The sequence below is a fragment of the Anas platyrhynchos genome, chromosome 27 (genome assembly GCF_047663525.1).
Source record: "Anas platyrhynchos isolate ZD024472 breed Pekin duck chromosome 27, IASCAAS_PekinDuck_T2T, whole genome shotgun sequence".
Classification (NCBI taxonomy): Eukaryota; Metazoa; Chordata; class Aves; order Anseriformes; family Anatidae; genus Anas; species Anas platyrhynchos.
Genome location: NC_092613.1, coordinates 4,517,433 through 4,540,956, shown reverse-complemented (window position 1 = coordinate 4,540,956; position 23,524 = coordinate 4,517,433). Strand labels below are relative to the sequence as shown.

Genomic DNA, 23,524 nt, shown 5'->3' with positions numbered 1-23,524 from the left:
AGACCCCCCTGGGGGCACTGCACAGGGCCAGGACCCCCCCAACCCATTGCACCCCCCAAACCCATTGCACCCCCCCCTTATCTCCCCCCCCCCGCTGCCCCCAGCAAGTGCTCGGCGCGGGGCGGGGCCAAACGGGGCGGGGCCAACCCAGAGCACCCCCTCCTCTGCTTTGCATATCCCCGCCCCCCGACCAATAAAAACCCCTCCCCGCGAGACGGGCGGGGGTAAGAACCAATGGGAATCGAGCTGGGGGGGGGGCGTGGGGGAGCCCCGGTCGCGCGGGGGCCGCTCGGAGCCACTCGGAGCCGGGCGGCGGCGGCGCGCAGGTGGGGAGCGATCGTGTCACGCGTGGGGGGCTCCGGGGGGGGGGGGGGGCGAGAGGGGTCCCGGGGGGACACGAACTCGGCTGGGGACCCCCCCCTTTGCCGTGGGGTTTCCCCGTTTTTTATTTATTTTTATATTTTTTTTTGCGTGGAAATCCGCGGGAGCCCACGCGGGAGGGGTGGAGGGGGGGGAGTTGGGGGGGCGGCTGGGGCTGGGCTGGCCCCAAATGTGGATGGGGAGGGGGCAGCCCCCAAAGAGTGTGCTCCTGGGGTGGGGGGAGGGATTTGGGGTTGGATTTGGGGTCGGATTTGCGGTTCCCATTGGGGTTCCCTCTGGGGCTGCATCTGGGGTCGCCTTTGGGGTTCTCTTTGGGGTCCCTTTGGGGTTCCCCCCGCGGTTCCCTTTGGGGTTCTCTCTGCAGTTCCCCTTGGGGATCCCTTTGGGATTCCCTCTGCCTTGGGGCTCCCTTTTGGGTTCCCTCCGGTGTCCCCCCTGCAGCCCCTTTGGGGCTCCCTTTGGGGCAGGGACAGCAGACCCCACAAACGTGGCATCCCGTTGAGCTCCCTCTCCCCCCCCCCCTTCCGTGGGCACGGAGCTCTCCCAGAGCTTTATTTTTAGCTTTTTTCCACCCAAAGCACATCCCCAGGTAAGCTCGCCGTGCCCAAACCGGAGCCCGTTGTGCTCAGCCCGGGGGAGGATTTGGGGGCTCAACGGGTGGCCCCAGCTCCGCAGGCGATTTGGGGTCCCCGGCACGGAGCCCCTGTGGCTGGGGCACCTCGGTTTTGGGGTTTCCTTCTGCTCGATGAGTGGGATGGATCAAAGAGGGAAGGAAAAACCCCAGAGCTGGCACTCGGGGGGTGTTGTGGGTGGTGCTGGAGCCGTCTCCCTCCCTAAGGGGCCGTCGAAGCGGTTGGGGCATCGCTGGGGCACCGAATCCGGGCTGCAAACGGATGGCAAGTTAAAGAAAAAAAAAAAAAAAGTTGGAAATGCAAATTGCTCCTTCCTTGAAACTGCCCGAAGCCGGGTGCCTCCATCCCATTCCCTGCCCCACAACCGGGGCAGCCCGTCGGGAGATCCGCTAGCGCCGAAATATCTGGCTTTTATCAGCCCTTTCCCCAATTGATGGCGTTTTGACCCAACGGCGGCGTCTGCGCTTGGACGCGGGGCTGACACGTCGAAGGCTGCCGTTCGCAGTGCCTGGGTTTTATTTCCAAGGCGGTGACCTATTTATGGGCTAACGCCATCCGGGGGCACGCAGCCACCGGCGGCGCGGAGGAAATGACGGCCGCCACTCGCAAGGGTTAACCCGGAGCCCCCCGGCGCCGAGCACCACCGGCTCGCTTGGGGCTGAGCATTTTATAACCCCGGGATGTGGTTTTGGGGACGCTCCCCAGGCCCCCGATGAGCCCGATGGAGGAGCGGCGAGGAGGAGATGCGCGGTGGCAGGAGGAGAGCAGCGGGTACCCGCGGAGGATTTGCGCATCGTCCGGAGCGCACGAGGAGGGAAGAGCGCACGTGGTGGCACGGGTCGGGGCTGGGAAGGTGACGAGGCTGAAGGAGAGGAGCAGGGAGGAAGGACAAGGAGGTGGCCTCGGTGGTGGCATCGGTGGTGGCCTCCGTGGTGGCCTTGGTGGTGGCCTTGGTGGTGGCCACAGCAGTGGCTGCAGCGTGGGACCCGGTGCCGGAGGGACCCGGCGGTCCCCAAGGACAATTCCCAAGCCCGACCTTTCCTTGCTGGCACGGGGGGGGGTTCTGGAGAGGCAGCCCCCAGCCTCGTCGTTGGAGAGCATCCCCAGCAGGTAATTAGCTGGGTGTTAATTAGCAGCCTGCAGCGGGCACTGGGTGTGTTGGGTGCTGACGGAGGGCCTGGAGGCCAGGAGCTCTGGTGGGCTGATGTCACCCCGTTCGTTACCTTCCCAGCTAATTACCCCTGGCAGGGGTGATGGGGGGGGGGGCTGTGCACCTTGCCCCCCCCCCGATGCACAGCCCCAGGGGTGGTCCCGGGGTGCAGGAGGAGCGGAGCCGGGTAAACACGTTTCAAAAGCATCCCTGGCGCCCGCGCAAGGCAGCGTGTTATTCTTTAATCTGCTCTGGGAAAAGGCTCGGAAACCTCCCCAGGACAGAGCGGGCATGGCCTGAAGTCCCCAAAAATTAGGGATAATGTGCAAGCTGGTCTGAAATCCCCCAAATTGGGGATAGCGTGCAAGGTGGTCTTCAAACCGGGGCACTGCAACCTCTCCTGGCTCTGGGTGCTCGTAGCTCAGGAAGGAGCCTCACCATTTCATCCGTGTCACAGGGAAATAATGAATTATTAGCTTTCTCTCTCTCTTTTTTTATTTTTTTATTTTTATTTTTAATGCTGCATGTTAGTGGGTGTAAAGAAACGGCCTTGAGTGCTGTAGTGCGTGAGTTAACATGTTTGTAACTTGTTTGTCGTGGGGCTGACGGGCTTTCTCCCGAATCAGTGGTGGTGGCTGCATTTTTTTGGTTCCGGATTTTTTTGGGTGGCTTTATTAGAAAATTGGGAACACGGCTGTAAAGGAACCGTCGGCAGCAGGGGGGTGGGATGGAGAGAGGTGACAGTTAAACCCTCTCGTGCCTGCGATGCTCCGTGTTCGGAAATAGCAGCGCCGCTCTTAGGAAATAAGCCTCGTTAGAAGGATTCCCATTCCAAGAATTTGGGGCTTTCGGTTAAATTTAATCGGTTAATTAAATAAGGGCAGCTCTGGGAAGCGCCGCCTCTCCTCGCTTGCAAGCGGTGATGTTTCTGGCTTGGTCTCTCGAGCAGCGTGCGGCTCGCACACGCCGCCGGCACGCGTGCGCTCCTCTTGGCCCCATGGTGTCGGGGGGGGCACCAGCCCCCAAAAATCACTCCTGGGGGACCAACACCCCGCATCTTGCACCATCTGTGAGCCATCCTGGCTGCCTTCCCCGTGCCACCTCCCTTTATCCGCGCTGGGCTGCTCGGGGCCACCGCTGGTGGCGTTTCCCTGCCCTCTCCGAGCAAGCCCCCTTGGAGCGGGGCTGCGATTTTGGAGCGAACCGGAGGCTGTGTGCAGGGGTACTTGGTGCTCAGGGGGTCGTGCTGGGCTCGGTGGGGGTCTCCAGCTTGCAGTTGGCAAACGGGACACGATAATTTGGAAATTATTTTCCAAAAAATGTTGTGCATCCTCCCCAGCGCTGATTTGTGCCCGCACAGGGCGGCTGCGGGCAGAGGTTGGGTGTCATCCCCCCTACAGCCGTGCAGGACCCTTGGTGTAGGGTCAGCCCGCTGGGGTTTCACACCCGTGCTCTCAAAAGGCTGCTGAGGATGAGGAGTAATTAATAAATTAACACAGCGCTTTTGTCACGGCGGGGGGTTGCTGTGGTTGAGGCTCACCTGGCCGAAAATAAATGCATTTGTCGAGGCTTTTCGAGGCTTTTTCGTTCGATGCTTTTACAAATTGAAAATCCAAGCTGTATTTATCCTGGAGAAAACACGACTTTGGAGCAGAACTGGCAAGAAACAAGAAGTTTCTTGCTTACCCCGTGTTATATTCATACAAGTTCCTCTTTGCCCGGCGGTGGCACGGGCGCTGTCACCCCGTGGGGACCGGGGCTGGTGGCCGGAGGAGCTCGGAGGCACCAGAAAATCCCACCCAGGTCTGTCAGCTCGGCTCCTCCTTGCCCACAGGCGTGGCTGCTGTTTTGACATGCAGACAGAAGCAAATCTGTTACAAATATATTTTTTTATTAATATTATTTTTTTTTCTTCTCCTTGGGCTGGGAGGAAACCCGGCGAGAGGAGGCTGCCGGCTCCCTCCCGATGGCAGCGCAGCGGGGAGCGGGTGCCAAGCAGTGGGCAGCGGGGCTGGCGAGAGCTTTCTCACTTTTTCAGGACGGTTTATGTAACCTGCTGGGAAGCAGTGCTTTTTTTTTTTTTCCTTCCCCCCCCCCCCCGTTACATAATGCTGCCTTATGAGAGCTGCAGGAGATCGCCTTCCCCTCGCACCGCCACCGGCCCCGTGCCACCGCCACCGGGCTCGCCCCGCGAGCAGGGTGGTGTCAGCCCGGATCCGTAACCCCATGGCTTTAAATTATACTTTTAATTTATATTTCAATATATATTTAATCCATGTCAATATATATTCAACATATATTTTAATAAATGTGTCCTAGATATTTTAATGCATTTAATATATATTGTAATGGATATATTTCAATAGGTCTATTTTAATATCCATTTTAATGCACCTCTTAATACCTATCTATATCAATATTTCATTTTATATTTTAAAAAGTCACCGTCTGAAGTCCTGTCCCCCACCCAGATGTAGCAAGCAGGGGGCTGGGGCATGGCACCTTGCAGCCCCGCTCTGCGCCTCGCTCAGGATTTGTCCCGGTGAGCGGGGTCGGTGCCGGTGGCTGTCCCCAAAGCGTGCCAGCACCGAGGGCACGAGGGCTCCCAGGGCGAGATGTGTCCACGTGCAAAGCACCCGATTGCTTCCAGCCCTGGGAATCTCCTCCCTTTGAAGGCCGACAGCCCGTAAATGTTTATGGGCTTTTGCTTTCGCCACTATATGTTTGTCTTCTGGAGGAAAGGAAGGGAAAAAGGGGGGAAAAAAAGAGTTCTGGCGGTGGTTTTATGGTGTTTTTCCATTTGGTGTTGGAGCTCGGGGTGTTTGGGCTCCAGGGCCGGGCACCGCGTGTGGCTCCGGGATGCTCGGGGCTGCGGCAACCGAGCTTGGTCCGTACAAGATCTCTCTTGGAAAAATGATGGATTGCAAAAAAATGCTGGATCTGGCAGGGGGCGAAGGGTAGCAAGCCGTCCTGCTCACTTGTTCCTCCCACTGCACCCCAGGCTCGAGGGCAGCCTCTCATATCTGAAACAGGAAAAAAAAAAATCGGTTATGAGCTGGATCCTCGCTGAAACCACTTCAGAAGCTGAAAAATATGAGCGAGGTGAAATGATGAAGCGAGTGTGAGAGGAACACATGCCATGGGGCGCGAGTTACCCGCGTGCAGCAGTTTCCTTCCCCCCTCCCTGCGCTCTTCGTCGCCTAAAAGCCGCCTGGTGCCGCGCTCCCAAATCCCCCTGGTGTGCGGGAGGGGAGGGAGAAGCTCCCTATGGGGACACAGGGGACTGGTGGCACTGGGGGACATGGGGCTGGTGGTACTGGAGGATGTGGAGCTGGTGGCACTGGGAGGTGGCAGCAGGGACATGGGGCTGGTGGCAATGGGGGACATGGAACTGGTGGTAGTGGGAGTAGGTAATGGGGGATATGGGGGAGGTGGCACTGGGGGACATGGGACTGGTGGCACTGGAAGGTCGCAGTGGGAACATGGGGCTGGTGGCACTGGGAGTTAGCAGCAGGGACATGGGGCTGGTGGCACTGGGGATATGGGGCTGGTGGCACTGGGAGGTGACAGCAGGGACATGGGGCTGGTGGCATTGAGAGGTGGCAATGGGGGACATGGAGCTGGTGGCACTGGGAGGTGGCACTGAGGAAAAAGAGGCTGGTGGCACTGGGAGGTGACAGCAAGGATATGGGGCTGGTGGCACTGGGGGACATGGAACTGGTGGTAGTGGGAGGTGACAGTGGGGACATGAGGCTGGTGGCACTGAGAGGTGGCACCGGGGAAAAAGAGGCTGGTGGCACTGGGGGACATGGGGCTGGTGGCACTGGGAGGTGGCAGCAGGGACACGGGGCACACTCGGGGTGCATGGAGCCGCCTGCGCTCCCCACGGGACAAAACCGGGGATGTCCCTGAGCCGGGATGTCCCCACAGCCTCGGGGACAGAAGGAGTTAATGCCACCCGCGGGCTGTGAGCACACCGAGTTCGCTTCAGTCCACCGTGAGTCACGGCTCACCCCGCGCGGGGACGGTTCAGCCGGGTGCGTGCGGCGGCAGCGCCTCTGTTTGTGTTTTGTTTTTCCTCGCAAGAAAAAGTTGCCATGCCCGGCTCCCCGCGCTGCTCGCTCCTTGCACAATGTGGCCCCCGGGAGCTTTGCTCGGCTGCTGATAAAAAAAAAAAAAAAATTAAAAAAAGGGTGGGGGAAGTGAAGTGGCTAGGGTTAAAAAAAAAAATTAAGTGAATTTTTCATTGAAGCGGTGACACATTTCGAAAGCAGCGATGTGCGAAACGGTCCCGAATCCGGTGTGAAACGGTCCCGAATCCGGGCAGATTTGTGATTTAAGAGTGAGGCAGGGAGGCAGAGCCCCAGGTGGAGGGGATGTGGTGGCCGCCCTGGGACCGTGCCGGGGCCGAGCCGAGGTTTTTTCGGAGCTGCCTCCGTGCCTCCGAGCCTGCGGTGGTTTGGGGAAGGACGCGGTGTGCCTTCGTGGGAAGCCGGGCGGATCTCAAAACAAGCGGCTAACGAAGCAGCAGGGCCCTGGAGGTTCCTCTTCGTCACGTTTGAGGCTGGCTGGGCTCATCCATCCCTCCGAACAGCCGGCTCGCTGTGCGGGGAGCCGGGCTCCTGCCCGATCCCCGAAACAATCCCAAATGGCATCGGGTGCTGGCCCCGTTGTTGGTTGCTCGGTCTCTTGCTCGGTCTCGGTTGCAGGTGTCTTGGAGCCTCTCACTTGGGAAAAATTGCTGTTTTGTTTTTTTTTTTCCTTCCTGCTGCACATAAACATTTTGCTTAGTATTTGTTTTCTTAGAGGAAAGCCTTTTCCCCATCGCAGGGGAGCGACGCCGCGGTGAAGTGGCAAGGAGATGCTCCAGCTGGGGTCGTCCCTCCTCGCCCTGCACCGGTGCGCTGGGGACAGGGACAGGGACGGGGACAGCCCCGGGGCTCTTGCTGCTGGTTCCCAGCCTGACCCTTGCATTTTGAAGCAAGTGTTGCAATCCGAAACTTGCAGCCCCGGCGCGGTGGCGTGGAAGCGAAAGCACTCTGGGCTGAGCGGGTCTTAAAAAACAAACCCCGGGACGCTCAGTGCTCGTTTTTCCATTCTGCTGAGCCACGCCGTGACTTTTAGCAACGGGCAATAAAAAAGTTGGAGAGAACAGAGGCGGAATTTTTTTTTTCCTCCTTTTTTTCCTAAACTGATGCTGAGATGCCGAATGGCGCGGGATGGGAGCAGCGAGCGAAACCAGCCCTTCGGTCACTGCAGGGGAGCACTGTGCTCGGCGGCTCCGTGCTGTGCCCACGCTCTGCAGCCTGCACCCGGGGTGCTCGGGGCAGGGGGAGCTGCCCCTGGGTCCCCATTGTGGGGACAGGTTCGGTGACAGCAGCGCGTGCGACCCCGTGCGCCCTAGGGCAGGGTCCGACACGGCCGGGATGTGCCCGGGGCTTAAAACCACAGCCTCACTTCTCCCTTCTTGCGAAATCCTCTTTTAGAGTGAAGCGTGGGGTTTGGTTTTATTATTATTTTTATTATTTATTATTTTTTTTCCCCCCCTCTCCTTCCCAGCTGCTCGGGACACCAGTTCCCGTCGCCCCGTGCCAAGCTGGGACCCCACGAGCCGGGTTCTCGCCCGCCCGTGGGGGGGGATCTGCGGGGCGAAGTTTCCACTTTTGCAGCTGGAAAGTTCCCGGAATGCCGATTTCTAGGAATTGTGGCCCGGGATGGTCGCGCAGCAGGGTTTTGTGAAACTCGAGCACGTGGGATACCTGCCTGTCCTCAGCCCCGGGTCAGACATCTGCGTCCCATTCCCCGCTCTGATTTTTTTCTCCTTTTTCTTCAGGCTGGAAGATAGCGGCAGCTGTGCGGAGAGGGGGGTTGTGAAACCAAAGGGCTTGTTCTTACGGGGTGGATTTCGGTGTGGGGCAGCGCTGGTGTCCTGCCCATTCTCTTGGGGCGTTGATTTGGTGCTGTGGGGTTTTTGTTCGAGGGAATTTCTTCGGGATGCTTCCTCTGAACATCACGGGCTGTTTGGCGAGCGCATGAGCGGTGCTGCAGGGGAGCGAAGGTGGCCAGCACCCAGGGATGAAAGCACCCCCAACCATGCAGAGCTTAAAAGGAAAGAAAAAAAAAAAAAAAAACACTTTTGTTATGCTTGCTCTTAAATATTCAGTAAAAAACTGCATTTTTTGTGAAGCAGCAGCTGAAATAATGCCGGTGAGGGCTGCTGGCGGTGCTGATGTGCCCATGGGTGCCGTCAGCTGCGCTCCCTGGGGAGCAGCACGGAGCTGGGCCCCGGCCGATGCTTCCCCTGCTCGTGTCGGTGGGGAAACAACGAGAGCGTGGGGATGAGGAGGGGGCAGCGGCTCTGCTTCTGAGCAGCTCGAGGGTTTTGTGCGGGCGGCAGCTCCTCCTGTCTCACTTTGGGCATCCTGATGTGCGGGGCGTCCCCAGCCCGCGAGCATCCTTGCTTCCTCTTGTTCTGCCAGAAGCTCGTTAGTGTATTTCACGTTAATTAGCGTTTAAGTAGAGGTTGCATCCGGATGCTGAAGCCTCTGGATTCGTCTTGGTTTTAAAACTTGTTTGGTCAAGCTCTTCAAGTAAAGATTTATCAGCGGGGCTACTGGTCAGCTGGTACAGCAGCGGCTGACCAAAAGCAAGTTAAAAACCCAAACAAACCCTCTGCTTTTAGAGCTCAGAAACGGCTCTGCCACTCTGCAGCACCAGGGAAAAAGGCTTTGGGGGGGCTGTTTTTGAGGGCTGGGGTCTGTGGGTGCACGCTGAGCCCCGGTGCTGCGCTCAGAGCTGGGACGGGGGCTCCGGAGCTGTTTTGGGGTTCGCATAGGACTTTTTTTTGGAGCTGCAGTGTGCAGAAGTGCCCTGATGTAGACTCAGGTCATGGTGTGGATCTCTGTGACCCCCTTCCCGTGGTGCCCACCAGATCCCATTTGATCCTCTTTGAGCATCGCTGGCCGGGCACATCCTTGGTGGACCACGGCGCTGGAGCCGAGGTGGTGAAGTCTCCGCGTGCGTGCGCTCGCACCCCGCTGCAGGGGTTCATTTGCTTTAATTAAACACCATTAACCTCGCGGCACCGTCATGGCTAATGGAGCGACGGGAGAGAGGGCTGTGCTTGGGGTAGCTGTCAGAAACGCCGAGTTTTTGCGCTGGGTAATTAATTCCCTGCCTTCACGCTTGGTTTCCACGAGGAGAAACGTCCGGCTGGGGCACGGCGAGCGAGGTGCCGCTGAGCCCCCGCTCCCCGCTCCCGGGGGCATGCGCCAAGCCCGGCGAGCGGCACATTTCCTCCGGCTGTTTGTTTGAAATTAATGGGAAGTTTGGATTCCCTCCAGCTTTCCCCCGGCTGCACTTGTGCCTCCGAAAGGCTGCTCCGAGCTGGAGAGGAGCGGGAGCAGAGCGGTCTTTTCCCTACGACTACGGCTGTGGTTTTTGTTTTTTTTTTGGGGGGGGGGTAGGCGAAGGCTCTTCGAGCTCTTTCACAACGTGGAGCGCATCTCCTGTGGGCTCCGTCCCTCCCAACCGCTGCTGACGCAGACCTTCTCCCCCTGCCTTGTGTTGGATGCTTGCCCTGGATGACTGCACTAATTGCTTACGTCGAAAAATAACGAGGAGGATGCGGGTGGTGTATTTTTAGATGGCTCTCGGTGGGATTTAGCAACCGGCGATGCGGAGCTGGCATCTCCGGAGCCGGCTTCCCCATCCCCGCGGTGACGCTTCGTGGCCTTTGGGAGGTCGTGCGCCGAGAGGTGCCTCTGCTTGGGCGAGCACCCCACTTTCGGGCTCCTCCTGGGCATAATTCTCTGCAAAAAGGGGTTCCCTGAGCTGCGCGGCATCCAGCTTTGGTTGTGCCGCACGGGATGCTCGTGGGAGGCTGAATCCTGGCGGCGGCGAGTGGCGGCGGTTCCCAAATCCGCTGGAAATAGCACAAAATCGGTGCATTTGGACCAAGAATCTCGGAGTCTGGTTAAGCGTTACCCCGAAGCTTGTTGGAGTTGGGCATGGCCCCAAGCAGTTCCCTCGCTCCTGTTTGCAGCTTCCACGCAGAGCCCTTTGTGTCTCGCTGGCTTCCTGCGCCGAGGGGAGGCTGGAATTCGGCTCGTCCCTCCCAGCGCTGGGTGCAAGGAGCGCAATTATTCTTACAGCCTGACTTAGCCGCCCTTGGAGCTGAAAGCATCCTTTCTTTTCTGTTTATGAAACCCCGAATGGACGATTTCTCCTGCTGCTTACCATCAGCTTCCACACCAAGGGCTGTGGGAAAGTTTCGCAACGATAGGGACTTTAATAGATCTGTTTTATGTCTCAAAACCCATTGCTTTCTAATTCTGTGTCACATGTTTCCTTGATTACGTCTTGCGCAGCGGTGTGGCTACCAAAGTAAGTCCAACGATCCGAAGGAAATCATCAGGAAATATTTTTTTCCCCCAACTTGAGGCCATTCCCTTCTCACCAGGCAGCGTTCGGCCAGGGGGTGCCAGGATGCACGGGCTTCACCCGCCCCGGCCTCGCATCGCATCCTCGTGATGCTTCCCCGTGCAAACAGCCACCACAGACTCCCACGAGTGGCTCCACACCCGTTTTAAAGGAAAAAAAAAAAAAAAAAAAAAATAATCATCCTCGTGTGCTGCTCGTGCTTTGTGTCAGCAAAGCGTTCCTGGCTGTCAGAGCGGGCACATCCCTGCCCCTCGCATCGCGCACCGGCTGTGGCCAGCGCCTCTCCCACACGGCTCTTGTTTTGGGCAGTGCTTTGCCCCAAAAAAGCCGTTTCTTAGGGGCTTTCTGCAAATTTTTGGGATTGTTTCGGTGGTGGGTTTTGTGTAGTTTTTAGAGCTGCGTGCTGTGCCCGGAGGTCTTCCCGCCTGGGGAGAGACCCCGCGGCGACGCGTAGCCTCAGCACTTTTTTGGGTGTTCTTGGTGAGCGAGAGGAAACGAGGCGTGCCTGTGGTCGAGCTGTTGATTTAAGAATAATGCAGCCTCTGACGAAACAGCGAGTAATTCCTCGTGGAAAATAATCCTCATCGATGTGTCATGGCTTTGGAGCACAATGCTGGGCTGGTGCAAAGGCTTCTAAGCCAACATTGCTGGGCACCTCGGCGTGCGCCCAGGGGGCTTCGCTGCTCGCCCCTGAGCATCGGGGTCTCTCCTGGCATCACCGCTGCCCCAAAGTAGCCTTCAAGCAGCAGCCCTGTGCTGACATCCCTCTGGTGGCTCTCGGTGCTCCCTGGGGTGAAATCCAGCCTCCCACTGGGGCCGGCATCGTCGCGGGAGGTCCCAGAGGTTGGGTACGGGGATGAGTCCCCGCGTGCCATGAATCCACCGGCCAGCACGTGCTCACCTGCTGGCACAGGTTTTTGGTGCAACTCTTGCCGGGGGAGCCCCTGCGGCACCAGGAGAGGTGTGGCAATGAGCCGGGGGGCTCAGCGGGGTAAGAGCATCCCCGTGGCTGTCCCCGCTGCCGGGCAGGACGCCGGGGACACGGCACGGGGCTGCGTGCGCTCGTGGTGGTGGTTCGGCGGCGCTGAGCCTGGGTGGCCCCTGGGAAGGGATTTTCCGCTCTGCATGCTTGAGATGTTCTCTAAACTTCCTGCAGGGCCAGCAGAACCAGGGCTCTCCAGCTTTTAACCCTTTCCCCTGCCTCCTGCCCGCTCTCTCCCCAGCTCTGCTGCTCCAGCCCGGGGACGATGACGACCGACGAGGCCACCAAGCCCGAAGGGGAGGTGCAGGCGGCCGCCCTGGCTGAGCGCGGGGAGGACATCACGCCTGCTCAGGACCGTGGTGTGCTGAAGGTGAGCGGGGTCCCGCGGCCACCACAGCCCTCGGGGCACCTCGTGGCACGAGGGGACGAGCATCAGTGCCACGGGGAGTAACGAAGGGGCGAGCGTGGCTCACGGAGCCGGAGAGCGCGGCGCGGATTCAGCTCGCTCGATGAATTTTCGCTGCGATTGTGCTTCTAATCAGATTATTAGCTGCAAATCCACAAAGCATTTTTGTGTGTGACTCACAGACATTAGAAAGAGCACATTACTTAGGTCATCCAGTCTGCTCCACAGCCCCTCTTTTCATATTCAGGGCCGTTTCTGGATAGTTCTGCTCACCAGCACTTGCTCTTCTCCAGCTGAATAGGACCTTCCTCTAATAATAGCATCCTCCCCTGCCTCCATCCTCAGCTTGGGAACTGCTTGTTCCAGGCTGTAGCAATATAAAAAAAAAAAAAAAAAAAAGTGTTGACAAGAAGCGAGTAGTGAAACGACACACCCCTGCGAGTGAAATCTGCACGGGCTGAAAGCAGGGGGAATTTGGGATCGCTCCCCGTTGGTGCTGACACCTCCGCACCGCGGGCTGAATGCGGCTCCGTGCGGGGCTGGCTTGTAGGGGATGGTGGAAGTGGCAAAGGGATGGTTCCCCCTCGACCTCCCGATGTCTTAAGGCACCTTTGGGGCGTGTATTTATGTATAAACATGTGCTGTAATATATAACATAATGTATTTGTTTAATCTATGGGTGTATATGCAGCCTGGGGTCTCCATGGCTCCGTTCTCATGGGTGCTTTCCCTCCCTTAGATCATTAAGAGGCCGGGCAACGATGACGAGTCCCCGATGATCGGGGACAAGGTTTACGTGCACTACAAAGGCAAGCTGGCCAACGGCAAAAAGTTCGACTCCAGCCGCGATCGGAACGAGCCCTTCGTCTTCAGCCTGGGCAAGGGTAAGGGCACGGGGTCCCCGCTCCCGTGGCGCTAAGGGATGGCACCAGCATGGTGTTGGTTTTTTTTAGGGTGCCTCCCTTATTGGGGTTTTCGTGTTTTGGGTTTTGTGTGTGATGTCTGCCTCTCTCCCAGGCCAGGTGATCAAGGCGTGGGACATTGGGGTGGCTACCATGAAGAAGGGCGAGGTGTGCTACTTGCTGTGCAAGCCGGAATACGCCTACGGGGCCGCCGGCAGCGCCCCCAAAATCCCCTCCAACGCCACCCTCTTCTTCGAGGCAAGTACAGGGCCGGGCTGCCGCGGGACAGCTCGCTCGCTGCCTTCTGCCTTGCCAGCCAGCTCCTAAAAAAAAAAAAAAAAAAAAGCACAAAACAGCTTGGATTCCTGAAACGTGTCCCTCCGCTCCAGGAACCGGTGCCAGTGTTTTCTCAGAAATGTGTGTCTGAGCCGGAGAGGCTGCGGCCGGGGAGCAGCCCCGCGGGGAGAGCGAGCAGAGCCCTGCTTTAAAAAGGCAGGCGAAAAGGGGAAAACAGCTCGGAAATGCCTCCCTGGGCTGAAAAATCCCTTCCCGGCGCTGCTCCCGCGCTGCCTGGGGAGCCGTCCCCCTCGCACCTTCCAGCCCCGGTTGCCTCCTTGCCTGCAGGATTCCTGAACTCCCTTTTACTGTTATTTTGTGTTGGGCTTCAGGTGCTGGCCGCGGCCCAATTCCTAATAAATCGGGTGTATTATGCTGTGGCTTTGGAGCTGGCTTTTATGGGCAACTTCTGCTCGTCAGCTGAGCGGAGAATTAGTTTGCTTGGCTCCCCGGCTCGGGGCTGAACTGCTGCTTTGTGGCTTCCCCGTTGTTTTTCTCCTCTCCTTCCCCTCCACCCCCAGCTCTGCCTACCTTCCCTTTGAATTCTTCAGGTCGAGCTGCTCGATTTCAAAGGCGAGGACCTGTTTGAGGACGGGGGGATAATCCGGAGGATCAAGAGGAAAGGGGAAGGCTACTCCAACCCCAACGAAGGCGCCACGGTGGAAAGTGAGTAGCGGGCTCCGCGGGCAGAGCCGCACGCCGCCGGGCTCTGGCCGAGCAGGGAGGGCAGCGGTTAACTTTTGGGGTTTTGGTGAGCTCAGAGGAGCTGCCCTTGGCACGGCCCGCGGCTGCCGTTCCAGGGCTGCTGGCTCCGAGGGTTTTACTGGAAAACCTCGAGGCGCGGGAGCAGCCAGCTGGTGATGGAGCGGCCGGGCGAGGACAAACCCGCGCTCTGTTTTTCCCGGTCCTTTCTGCTGTAGGACAAACACGGGCCTGCGAGGCTGCTGGGGAGGGCGAAACCCCGCGGGGTTTTGGGGTCAGACCCTTCCTTTTTGCACATTTACCCCTCCTGCGTCCCTGCCCGAGTGGCTGCACCCAGGACCGGCGTGGGGGATGCTGAAAAACCCCAGGCTCTGCCTCCTGGTGGGAATTTTTCAGCAGTTCCCTGGGCTCCTCGTGATGCTGATTGTTGGGTTGGGGCTTTCTATCACATCTGCCGCGGCACGGAGCACGGAGCCTTGCCTTTTCCTTCCCATGTGGCCAGGGGATGGTTGCAGGCTTCTGGTCACCGCTGACAGAGGGGATGAATTAATGCCAGGGGTTTATGGAGCCAGCTGTGCTCTGAACCCACATCGGGAGCCGGCTGGGTGACGAGGAGCTCATCCCATGCAGCTCCTCGCTCCCTCTCCGAAGCAGGACGCAGTAATTCTGGGCACGTTTCTGGAGCAAACATTTCACCTAGGTGGTGAGAGCCAGTTTTTTTTTTTTTCTCTCTCCTCCGAAGAACAACTCAGCCATAGATTTAGAGCTACCACGCGGTACAGAAGGCATCTGATTTCTTCTCCCCATTTCAGAGCTCCTGTTCGCTAAAGAGGCTCCAATTAACTTCCATTAGCGAAGGAGAAATTGGATCTGAACTCATAAAACTCCCTGCCTGAAACGGCCAGTTCTTCTCCCAGAGTTTTTTAAGGAGATTTTCGTGTCCCACACTGATCTCTCCGCCCGTCACATGCTCGGTGTCGTCGCCGGACGCGGCCGGGAGTAGGGTTTCAGGCTGGCTTCACCGTCTCCAAGGTTAACCGAAGAGACGGGCTAAATATAATTGAAACCGGCCCAATTCCCACCTGCCTTTTTAGTGCTGTTTTTATTTATTTTTTTATTTTTTTTTATCTAAAGAGGCTGCTGGGGGTGAGCACGTGGCAGGCAGCGGCGTGCCCGGGGAGTGCTCCTGCTTTTTCCTTCGTGTTGAGCTGGTGGCAAACGCAACGGGGGCGCGATAATTTGGAGCAGGTTGGAGGCAGGGAGAGGGAAACCACAGCGAGGAATCGCTTCTCCCAAAGGACACTGAGGTGGCTTCTTGGGGAGGGCTCCCCTGAGGAGACCCCTAAATGCATCCCGCTGAGAAAGGAGCAGCGCAAAACAACCTGGGAAGCATTTTGGGGCGCAAATAGGCTTTTTTGTCTTTTTTTTTTTTCTCCCACAAACGCAGTGCTATTTACCTTGGTGCTTTGCTCCTGGCACCAAAGGTGGGACCCCAAGGAGCAGCCCTGGGTTTTGTGAGCCCAGCTACCTCTGTGTGGGGCTGCCCCTCGCCTCGCTCCCCCCCAGAACCCTGTCTCAGCTCCAGGAGTAGCCCCGAGGTGCCCGGCATCGCCACCGTAACCAGGCTGGCCGAAAATGTGCGATTACCAGGGCGAGCATCCCTGGGCTGGAGTTTTGCAGGCTTTTTTTTTTTTATATATATAGGTTTTGAGTTGTACAGACCATAATTCGCGGTTCCGGTTCCTAAAACGCGGGCTGCAGCCGAAATCCCGCATTCCAGCTTTTGTTACAACCTTTCCCCCCCCCCCCTCCTCCTCCATCCCCCCCCCCCCTCCTCTTCTCCATTTTAATCTGAGTACAAATTGCTGTCAGCACATCAAGTTCGTGTGCCAGCCGCGCTCGGTACACTGTGTTCTGAGCTCTTCAAAAACAAAATCGCTGCAGGCACCGGGAGAACAATAAGTCAGCGCGGCAGCCGAAGGGATGTGCGGCGGCCCAGCGGGGGCTTTTCTCCCCGTAATCCAAGAGCAGCCGCAGCCAGCTGACCTGCTGCACACAGCGCCCAAACGCTCCTGGAAACCAGCGCGGAGATCTCCCCGTTGCTTTCCGTGTGATTAAAATGGAAGGAAAGCTTTTTTTTTTTCTTTTTTTTTCTTTTTTTTTTTTCTCCCCTCCGAGCAAGGGCTGGGAGCTCGCATCCTCCCGGGCAGCCTGGTGTAAGCGGGCTCGTGGGGGTGCTGCCACGTCCTGCTGGTGATGGGGTGACCCTGGGGAGATGTGGGTGGGTGCTGGTTTTGGGGCCAGGCGGTGGGCACGGCTCAGGCTGGGTTGTGCTCACCGGGAAAAAGGCACCTGGATGGCAGGGGGGTGGCGCGGTGCCGTGGGGATGCCCGTTTTGGGCTGGATATCCCGTTTTTTTGCACCTAAGGAGATGAAGCAGGGCTTAGTCCCAGAGGTGGGTTTGCTGGAGGGTTTTCCCTGATGCAGGTTGCTGAAAGTCGTGGCTGTGCTCCTTGTCCGGAGCTGGCTGAGAGCGCGCAGCTTGTGTGTCCCCTCGCTGCTGTGCACCCCTGAGGGATGCAGGATGCGTCCTGGCATGGAGCGAGCATCCTCTGCCACCCCTGTGCCGTGCCGTGCCGGGGGCCTGGCATCATGCAGGCAGGTTGCAGAGGACAGGATCCTCGGGTGATGTTATGGGATGGCCCTGCAGGCACATCAGTGATGAGCAACATTTAGCACCCGAGTGCTGGAGCTGCTCATGTGCACCAGGTCACCTTTGGGTCCCTCGGTGGCTCGCCCTTTGCCATTTGGGGCATTCCCTGCAAGAGGTTTAAGGGAAACTCGTTCCTTGATCTGCAGCACCACGTTTGAAGGGCAGAGGCATCACCAAACGCTGCGCCACCAAGGTGCAGGATGGAGAGCAGAGCATCGCCAGCTGGGCACAGGGTTTTTTGCTTTCCAGGGGTCTCTCCCCATTTTGCCAGCATTTATATGGGCACGAGAAACTCTTCCTGCTTCAGCTCTGCAGCGTGCAAATTTGCTCGTGGCTGTACGGTGTGGGTCTTTCCCACCCTGGGGGCTGCCAACACCAGCCCAAACGGTTGCAGATTTTTAAGCATTTCTGACAGCGTTATTGCCTGCTGTGATTTCTCTCCTTTTGGAAGCTTTTTTTTTGGGTTTTTCTGTGGTAGGTAGGAGTTTCTCATGAAATCCCTTTTACTTTACATGTGCTTGCGCGCTTGCGTGCACTTGGGAGGGCAAAGAACACGCGGTGCGGTGCCCCCCCCAGGCGTGCACCGTCCTGGGGATCAAATCAGTAAAGAACAATCTCGCCGTGGAAATCACGCCAGGAGCACCAGGTGGCGAATGTGCCAGGTACCCGCTGTCCGCTCCGGCTGCGCCTCTGCCAGCTCCCCGGGCTGGAACAGCGCGGCCATTGGTTGAAGATTAAAAAAAAAAAAAATTAAAAAAAAAAAAATGTTTATCTTGTACTTGCAGTTCTTAGAGGCAGGAGAACACGGCCTTGTTTTTGAGGTATAAGGCAAGGGTATGGCGCTGTATAGGAGGCTTGTAATCGCCGTGATAAACTCCGCGTGGCGGCGTGCCAGGAGCAATATCCAGTTCCAGTAAGGCTGACTCGCGCAGCGGCGCACGAGGGGAACATATTAGTCATTATGTTTATCTGTTGTCTGCTCCTTGCTTAGACAAGATACGGCTGCCTTGCTTCGTTAGCCGTGCTCCTTCCTGAGCCCTCCTGCCCCTCTCTGTCCCCCGGGGGCTCGTTTGGCCAGCAGGCAGTGCCCCCCGTGCTCCAGCATCCTCCCGCTGCTTCCAGGGCTCCAGCTTGACCGGGGGCTTTTGCTGGATTTGGGGAGCTTGTGGCAGATGTGGTTACCTGGCAGAGTTTCCCCCAACCGTGTTAAAGCAGCTCCCTAAGGCAGCCCGCACCGCCGATGGGCAAAATCCCTTGGAAAGGGCTTTTTTTGGGGGGGAGCCAGGGATTCGGGTCCTGCGTGGCACCGGCTGCCCGCAGCCTGGCACGGGGCTCGCTCTGCCCTGCAGTTCACCTGGAGGGCTTCTGCGGCGGCACCCGCTTCGACTGCAAGGACGTGAAGTTTGTGGTGGGCGAAGGGGAGGACCATGACATCCCCATCGGCATCGACAAAGCGCTGGAGAAGATGCAGCGGGGAGAGCACTGCGTCCTCTACCTCGGGCCACGGTAAGGGGCGCAGGAGCTCGGCTCGAAGCTTTTCCGACCTCTGCGGCTGCTTTAGCCTCGGTGGAAGACAGCAAAGCACGGCAGGAGGACTCCTCCAGGAGAGGTTTGGGTTAGCATCGCCAGCAGGGCCAGCCAGAGGGGCGAGTGGCACGGAGGCAGGAATTTGGAGATGGTTTTAAAAGCAGGTGAGGTGGCAGGGGCTGCATCCAGCTCCCGTGGCTGGAAGGAAAGATTCACCAGGGCTTTTTTCCTGCACAAGTAGGGAGAGGTGTAGAAAAAAACAGAGGTGATGGCACCCGGGTGCATCTGGAGAGGATGGTCCCACGGGTGTAATGCACGTATAAAGCAGCAAATCTTTGCTGCTGTATCACAAAAATGTTGGTGAGCGTGGAGCTAGATGTGAAAGCAGAGCGAGCACCTCGGGTGCGTGTTCATGGCCAAACCCTGCCGAAATGAGGATTTAGGGACTTCTCTCCAAACCCTAACAACCCTAACCCTAATTAGAACCCTAAAAAACACGTACAAAGCCAGTTTCTCCCATCAAAAAGTGCTCCCAACGGAAACCTTTGGGTACACCTGAACTCCCTTGGGGAACCTTTGCGCAGCCCCACACACAGCAGGGCTCTTTGGGGGCTCTTCAGGGGCTCCTTTTAGGTGGCTTTTCCACCTGCATTTTAAAGATGCCGGTTCATTGAGGAGGATATCTGGAGAGGAGGGGGGTGCAGGCAGTGGAGGGTGCATGGGGCTGAGGACCACGTGTGCCGATCGCCTCCTGGGTGCCCCCCAGCGCAGCCCCTCTGACCTCTCCCCATTTTTTGCCCTTCCAGGTACGGCTTCGGCGAGGCGGGGAAGCCCAAGTACGGCATCCAGGCGAACGCGGAGCTGGTGTACGAGGTCACCCTTAAAAGCTTTGAGAAGGTGAGGGCAGAACCGGCCCCGGGGTGCCCGGGAGCTGCTCCTCTTGCAGCATTCACCCTTTGTCCCTGGCGTGGCTGCGCCGCGGCCCCTGCTGAAGCAGAGACGTCAGCAAAGGATCGCTGTGTTCTTAATTTGTTCTTGTGTGTTGGTTTGTTTTATTTTTCTGGCCGGGGTCCAAGGCTGGTTCTCTTATTTGTTCCTAGGCTTGTTCCTTTTGTACTTTTTTTTTTTTTTTCCCTCCTTGGGCTGCACAGAAAAAAAAAAAAGAAAAAAAAAAGTTTTGTGTCCCGGCGGCCAGGGCCGGGGTGAACGCTGGGGGGGCTGCACGCAGGGGCTGGGGACAGGGACAGGGACATGGGGACAGCACAGGAGGTGCCACTGGGACGGGACAGGTGCTGCTGGGTCCCCAACCCCAGCTGGAGCAGGGGATGGTGGCAGGACCCTCTGCTTGCCCTCTCTGCTGAGGAGGTCTCTTCCTACCCACTTTCATTTATTTTTTTTTTTAATATTTTGGGGCTTTATTTTATTTTTATGCTGGGATTTTTCATCCTGTGAGGTTGCAGTGGATGAACTGCAGTGGACGGACTGTGCCGTAACGCTGGGCTCAGGGGAAATCCCACACCCAGCAGCGATTTAACCTGGTGCAAAGGGGTCCTCTGCACTCCGGGCACGCGCCCCACGTGTGCCACGACTATTTTCCTCTTCCCTATCACCCCCAGCCCCTCAAACTTAACAAGCAGCCACTTCTACCCTATGCAACACCACCCTGACGAGCCCCACTCATTAAAAAGAAACCCCAGAAAGCCTCGTGGATCCACCTGGCTTGCAGCACCCCATTCATTTCCCTCCCTTCACCTCTCTCCAAGGGTGTCCGTGCCGGTGGGGCCGGCGTTTGGAGGTGCGCGGTGCCTCCATCCTGGCGTGCTGGTGGGTGCTGTGCCCCACGGATTTCGCTCTGAGCGTTTCTTTGCAGGCCAAAGAGTCGTGGGAGATGGACACCAAAGAGAAGCTGGAGCAGGCTGCCATCGTCAAGGAGAAGGGGACGATGTACTTCAAGGTTTGTGAGCGTGGCGGCACCCGAACGCGAGCGGGGAGCTCGGAGCAAATCCTGGACATCCCGAGGCACCACTGAGCAGTCCTGAAGGGGTGTAAATGTCAGAAATGTGCCCCCAAAACTTTCCCCGTCCCTCTCCCCGTATAAATGATGAGCTCCATGGGAGGTGCAGCCCCTGCCCGCCCCTTCCCCGTCCTCGGTGATTTTGGGCACAGATCCGCTCCCTCCCCAGCTCAGGTTCCCTCTTTGCTCCATCCCAGGAGGGGAAATACCTGCAGGCGGTGATCCAGTACGGGAAGATCGTGTCCTGGCTGGAAATGGAGTACGGCTTGTCCGAGAAGGAGTCGAAAGCCTCCGATTCCTTCCTGCTGGCTGCCTTCCTCAACCTGGCCATGTGCTACCTGAAGCTGCGCGAGTACACCAAGGCCGTCGAGTGCTGTGACAAGGTGGGGGTCTGCGGGTTTGCTTTTACTCTTCCCTCCCCCGTGTTGTCCCCCCCCGAATTTATCCATGTACAAGCAGCAGGTTGCAAACAGCAGCGCGTTGTTGGCGTCCCCACCGTGCCTCCTGCGCCCTTTGCGTGCGCCTGTGTCAGGAAATTATTAATTCTTCGATAAAGGGCTTGCGTTTAACGAGCTTGCCTAAGGTTCTTAATCACGTAAGGCTGGCTGCCTTGAGCAGGGTGGTAAGGCGCCCGTGAGACGTGTCTGGGACATGAAGATTTCATAAAATAACGGGAAGCAGGGAGACAAAAACCCGTTTAATCCGAAGGAGCCCTCAGCCCAGGAGCTCCCGGTGCTCCCTGGCTCCACGTGCAGAGTTTCTGCGTGATTCCAGCTCTGTGGGGGCTTCTCTCCTGCTGACCCTGCCACCCGCAGCAGGTTTTGTGCAAGGAGATATTTTTAATCAGCTAAAATATATCAGTAAAAATTACATAAAAATATAAAAAGTATATAAATTATACATGTATAGCTGCCAACTGGTTATGGAAACGGGTGAATTTTTGCAGAGCAAGATGCTCTGGAGACTCAGAGCCTTCTCCCTTGTCCTAATTTGAGCATTTTTAGTAAGTCTTTGAGCTTAAGGAGGTCTTTGAAAGCCACCCAGTGAGCAAACCTAAACCGGGAGGGCACGGGGCTGCACGAGCAGTGCCCACACAGCACTGGTGCTGCAAAATGAGGGAGCTGCTTCTGGGGAGCATCTTCCCTTGCAAGGAGCTGATGGCATTCGCAGGCAGGGGAAGGTTCTGCACCTCTGCTCATGGTGGCACGAGGCAAAAAAGCCACGTTGGTGCACGTGGGAGCCGTGGCCATGCTGTGGATGTGCCTGCCCCGAGGAGGTGCTGGGCTCTGGCGAACTCTGTCCTTCCAGGCGCTGGGGCTGGACCAGGACAACGAGAAGGGCTTGTACAGGCGGGGCGAGGCCAGGCTGCTGATGAACGAGTTCGAGCTGGCAAAATGTGACTTTCAGAAAGTGCTGGAAGTGAACCCGCAGAACAAGGCCGCCAGGTCGCAGATCTCCGTCTGCCAGAAGAAGACGAAGGAGCACAACGAGCGGGACAGGAGGATATACGCCAACATGTTCACCAAGTTCGCGGAGAGGGACGCGAAGGTTGGTGCTGCGCGAGCGTCCGGGTGCCCTGATTTGGCCACGTTGAGGGATGCTCAGCGGGCTCGTGGGGAGAAAAGGAGGGTTAAAATGGAGGAAATTGGACATGGGGTTGAGGATGCTGAGGTTTGGGAGCACGGCCTCCAGCTGATAGAGCCTGGGTGGGAAGGAGCTGGTTGGGTCTTGGTCAGCAGAGGACGCAGAGGCTGCTGTCAGGCTGTCAGTAAAAGTATTTATGGGGTGGGCTCTCGACAGCTGATGACAGGTTTGGTGTTTGGACATCGCTCTGCCGGCCGTAGCCGCTGGCCGTTGGTGACCTGGCCACCAGCAGTCTGGGTGAAGTGAAATGTCATCCACCCCCTGGCAAGGCCAAGGGTATTTGGAGACATGATAGGATGGATTTCCTGAATCTTGTAACCCAACGCCCCGCTCCTCTGCTCGCACAAGAGATCGCTTTCTCGTAACAGGCTCTAATCCAAAATTCCTCCAAACAAAAACCGATGCACGGTGTCCTGTAACAGGAGAGGACACAGCTTTGCAAACACTCTGTACGGGTAATTTTTAGGATAATCTCTTCTGAACCGGTGCCTGAAGGAGAGGCGGTGAAATAAATGAGTGCTGCGGGCAGGGAGCAGTCCTGCGTACGGGGCTGCGGGCTGTCAGGGGTCTCATTCTGGGGGCTGCATCTTATATATGGCCTGGAGCTATGGCTCTTATATGGGCTGCAGCCATATAGCCCAGTGCAGGGGCTGCAGCTATAGCTGGGGTCCGAGGGGGGTCTCTTCTGCCCCGCTGGGCTCAGCCTCACCTCCGAGCCCTGGCATCGCTGCCACCAGCTGCTCATCGTTTCACCTCATTCCTGACTCTGTGGTTCTTTTGCTCTTTTGCAGGAAGCAGCTAGCAAAACCGGGGTAGAAAAAGAGGCGGAGAAAGCGACTTGTGCACAGGGGCTGGAAACGGCCGGTGCTGGAGGCAAAGAGGCCGAAGGCCACGTATGATGGAGGGGCAGGAGGAAGGGAGAGCCTCCTGCCCTCAGCCCGCACAGAGAACGGTTTTTTGCCAGGACTCAAGGACTCGCCAGTGTTTTCTTGTAAAGCTTGTTACAGTTTGTGTGATCGTGGAAGCAAAAGCGCCTCGCAAAGAAAAACAAACCCAGTCCTGCTGCCACGGCTGGGCGCGAGCAGCGGGACGGCGTGGGACCACCGCAAGCGGAACAAACAGCTTTCCAAAGGAGGGGGGGGAAAATAAATAAAAGTGGAAGCTCTTGGCTCTCGGGAGGTTTGCGCAGACAGCTCCTCGCAGCTCGCTGGACTTGGTGTCGGCTGGCAGTGCCACGGCCTGCGTCCTCCGAGACGAGCTGGGACGTGGGAGCGCTTCGGCAGGATGCGACCGAGTCCTCCGGCAGAGGCAGAGCAGCCTCCTCCTGCGCTGCCTTCATCCTCCTCCTCCTCCTCGCCCTGTGGCTGGGACGGGAGCTGCAACAGGGACCTGGCCCCCTGTGCTCGCTGAGTTTGCTGTCAGGGTGGGCTCAGGCTTCTCCTCTTGGTCCCCTGCACGTGTCCGAGGGTGTTGGAGCACCTCCTGCGTGCCGGCCACCTCCCGTCCCTCGGGGGAGGCGATTCCCCCTCTTGCGGCTGCGGAGGCGTTTCTCATCCGTGGTGACCCCTCTGCTTTAGGGATTTACAGTTCGGCTTCAAAGCACTGTTTCATTGGGGGAATTTATTTTTATTTTAAGAGGCTGTGTTTGATTTCACTGGAGGGTGAAAAAGGGTTTTCCAGCGCTGCTGCTCGC

At 57.7% G+C, this 23,524-nt stretch overlaps 1 protein-coding gene across 4 annotated transcripts; it reads left to right on the top strand.

The window, feature by feature from the left end:
* The first annotated feature begins 228 nt into the window (after positions 1-228).
* FKBP5 (FKBP prolyl isomerase 5) lies at positions 229-22,977 on the top strand. Of its 4 annotated transcripts, none has more exons than XM_027444696.3 (11): positions 229-326; positions 11,829-11,957; positions 12,733-12,877; positions 13,011-13,153; positions 13,783-13,897; positions 17,996-18,152; positions 18,980-19,070; positions 20,044-20,127; positions 20,385-20,570; positions 21,595-21,735; positions 22,623-22,977. In XM_027444696.3, the coding sequence occupies exons 2-11, from the start codon at positions 11,853-11,855 to the stop codon at positions 22,728-22,730; spliced, it is 1,275 nt and encodes a 424-aa protein (XP_027300497.2). In that variant the 5' UTR covers positions 229-326; positions 11,829-11,852; the 3' UTR covers positions 22,731-22,977. The 4 variants fall into 4 exon arrangements, with proteins under 4 accessions (XP_027300497.2, XP_027300496.2, XP_071884694.1 ...); XM_027444695.3 differs by having other exon boundaries at positions 21,496-21,735; XM_072028593.1 differs by lacking the exon at positions 229-326 and adding an exon at positions 1,592-1,596 and having other exon boundaries at positions 11,826-11,957; positions 21,496-21,735.
* Positions 22,978-23,524: the final 547 nt, after the last annotated feature.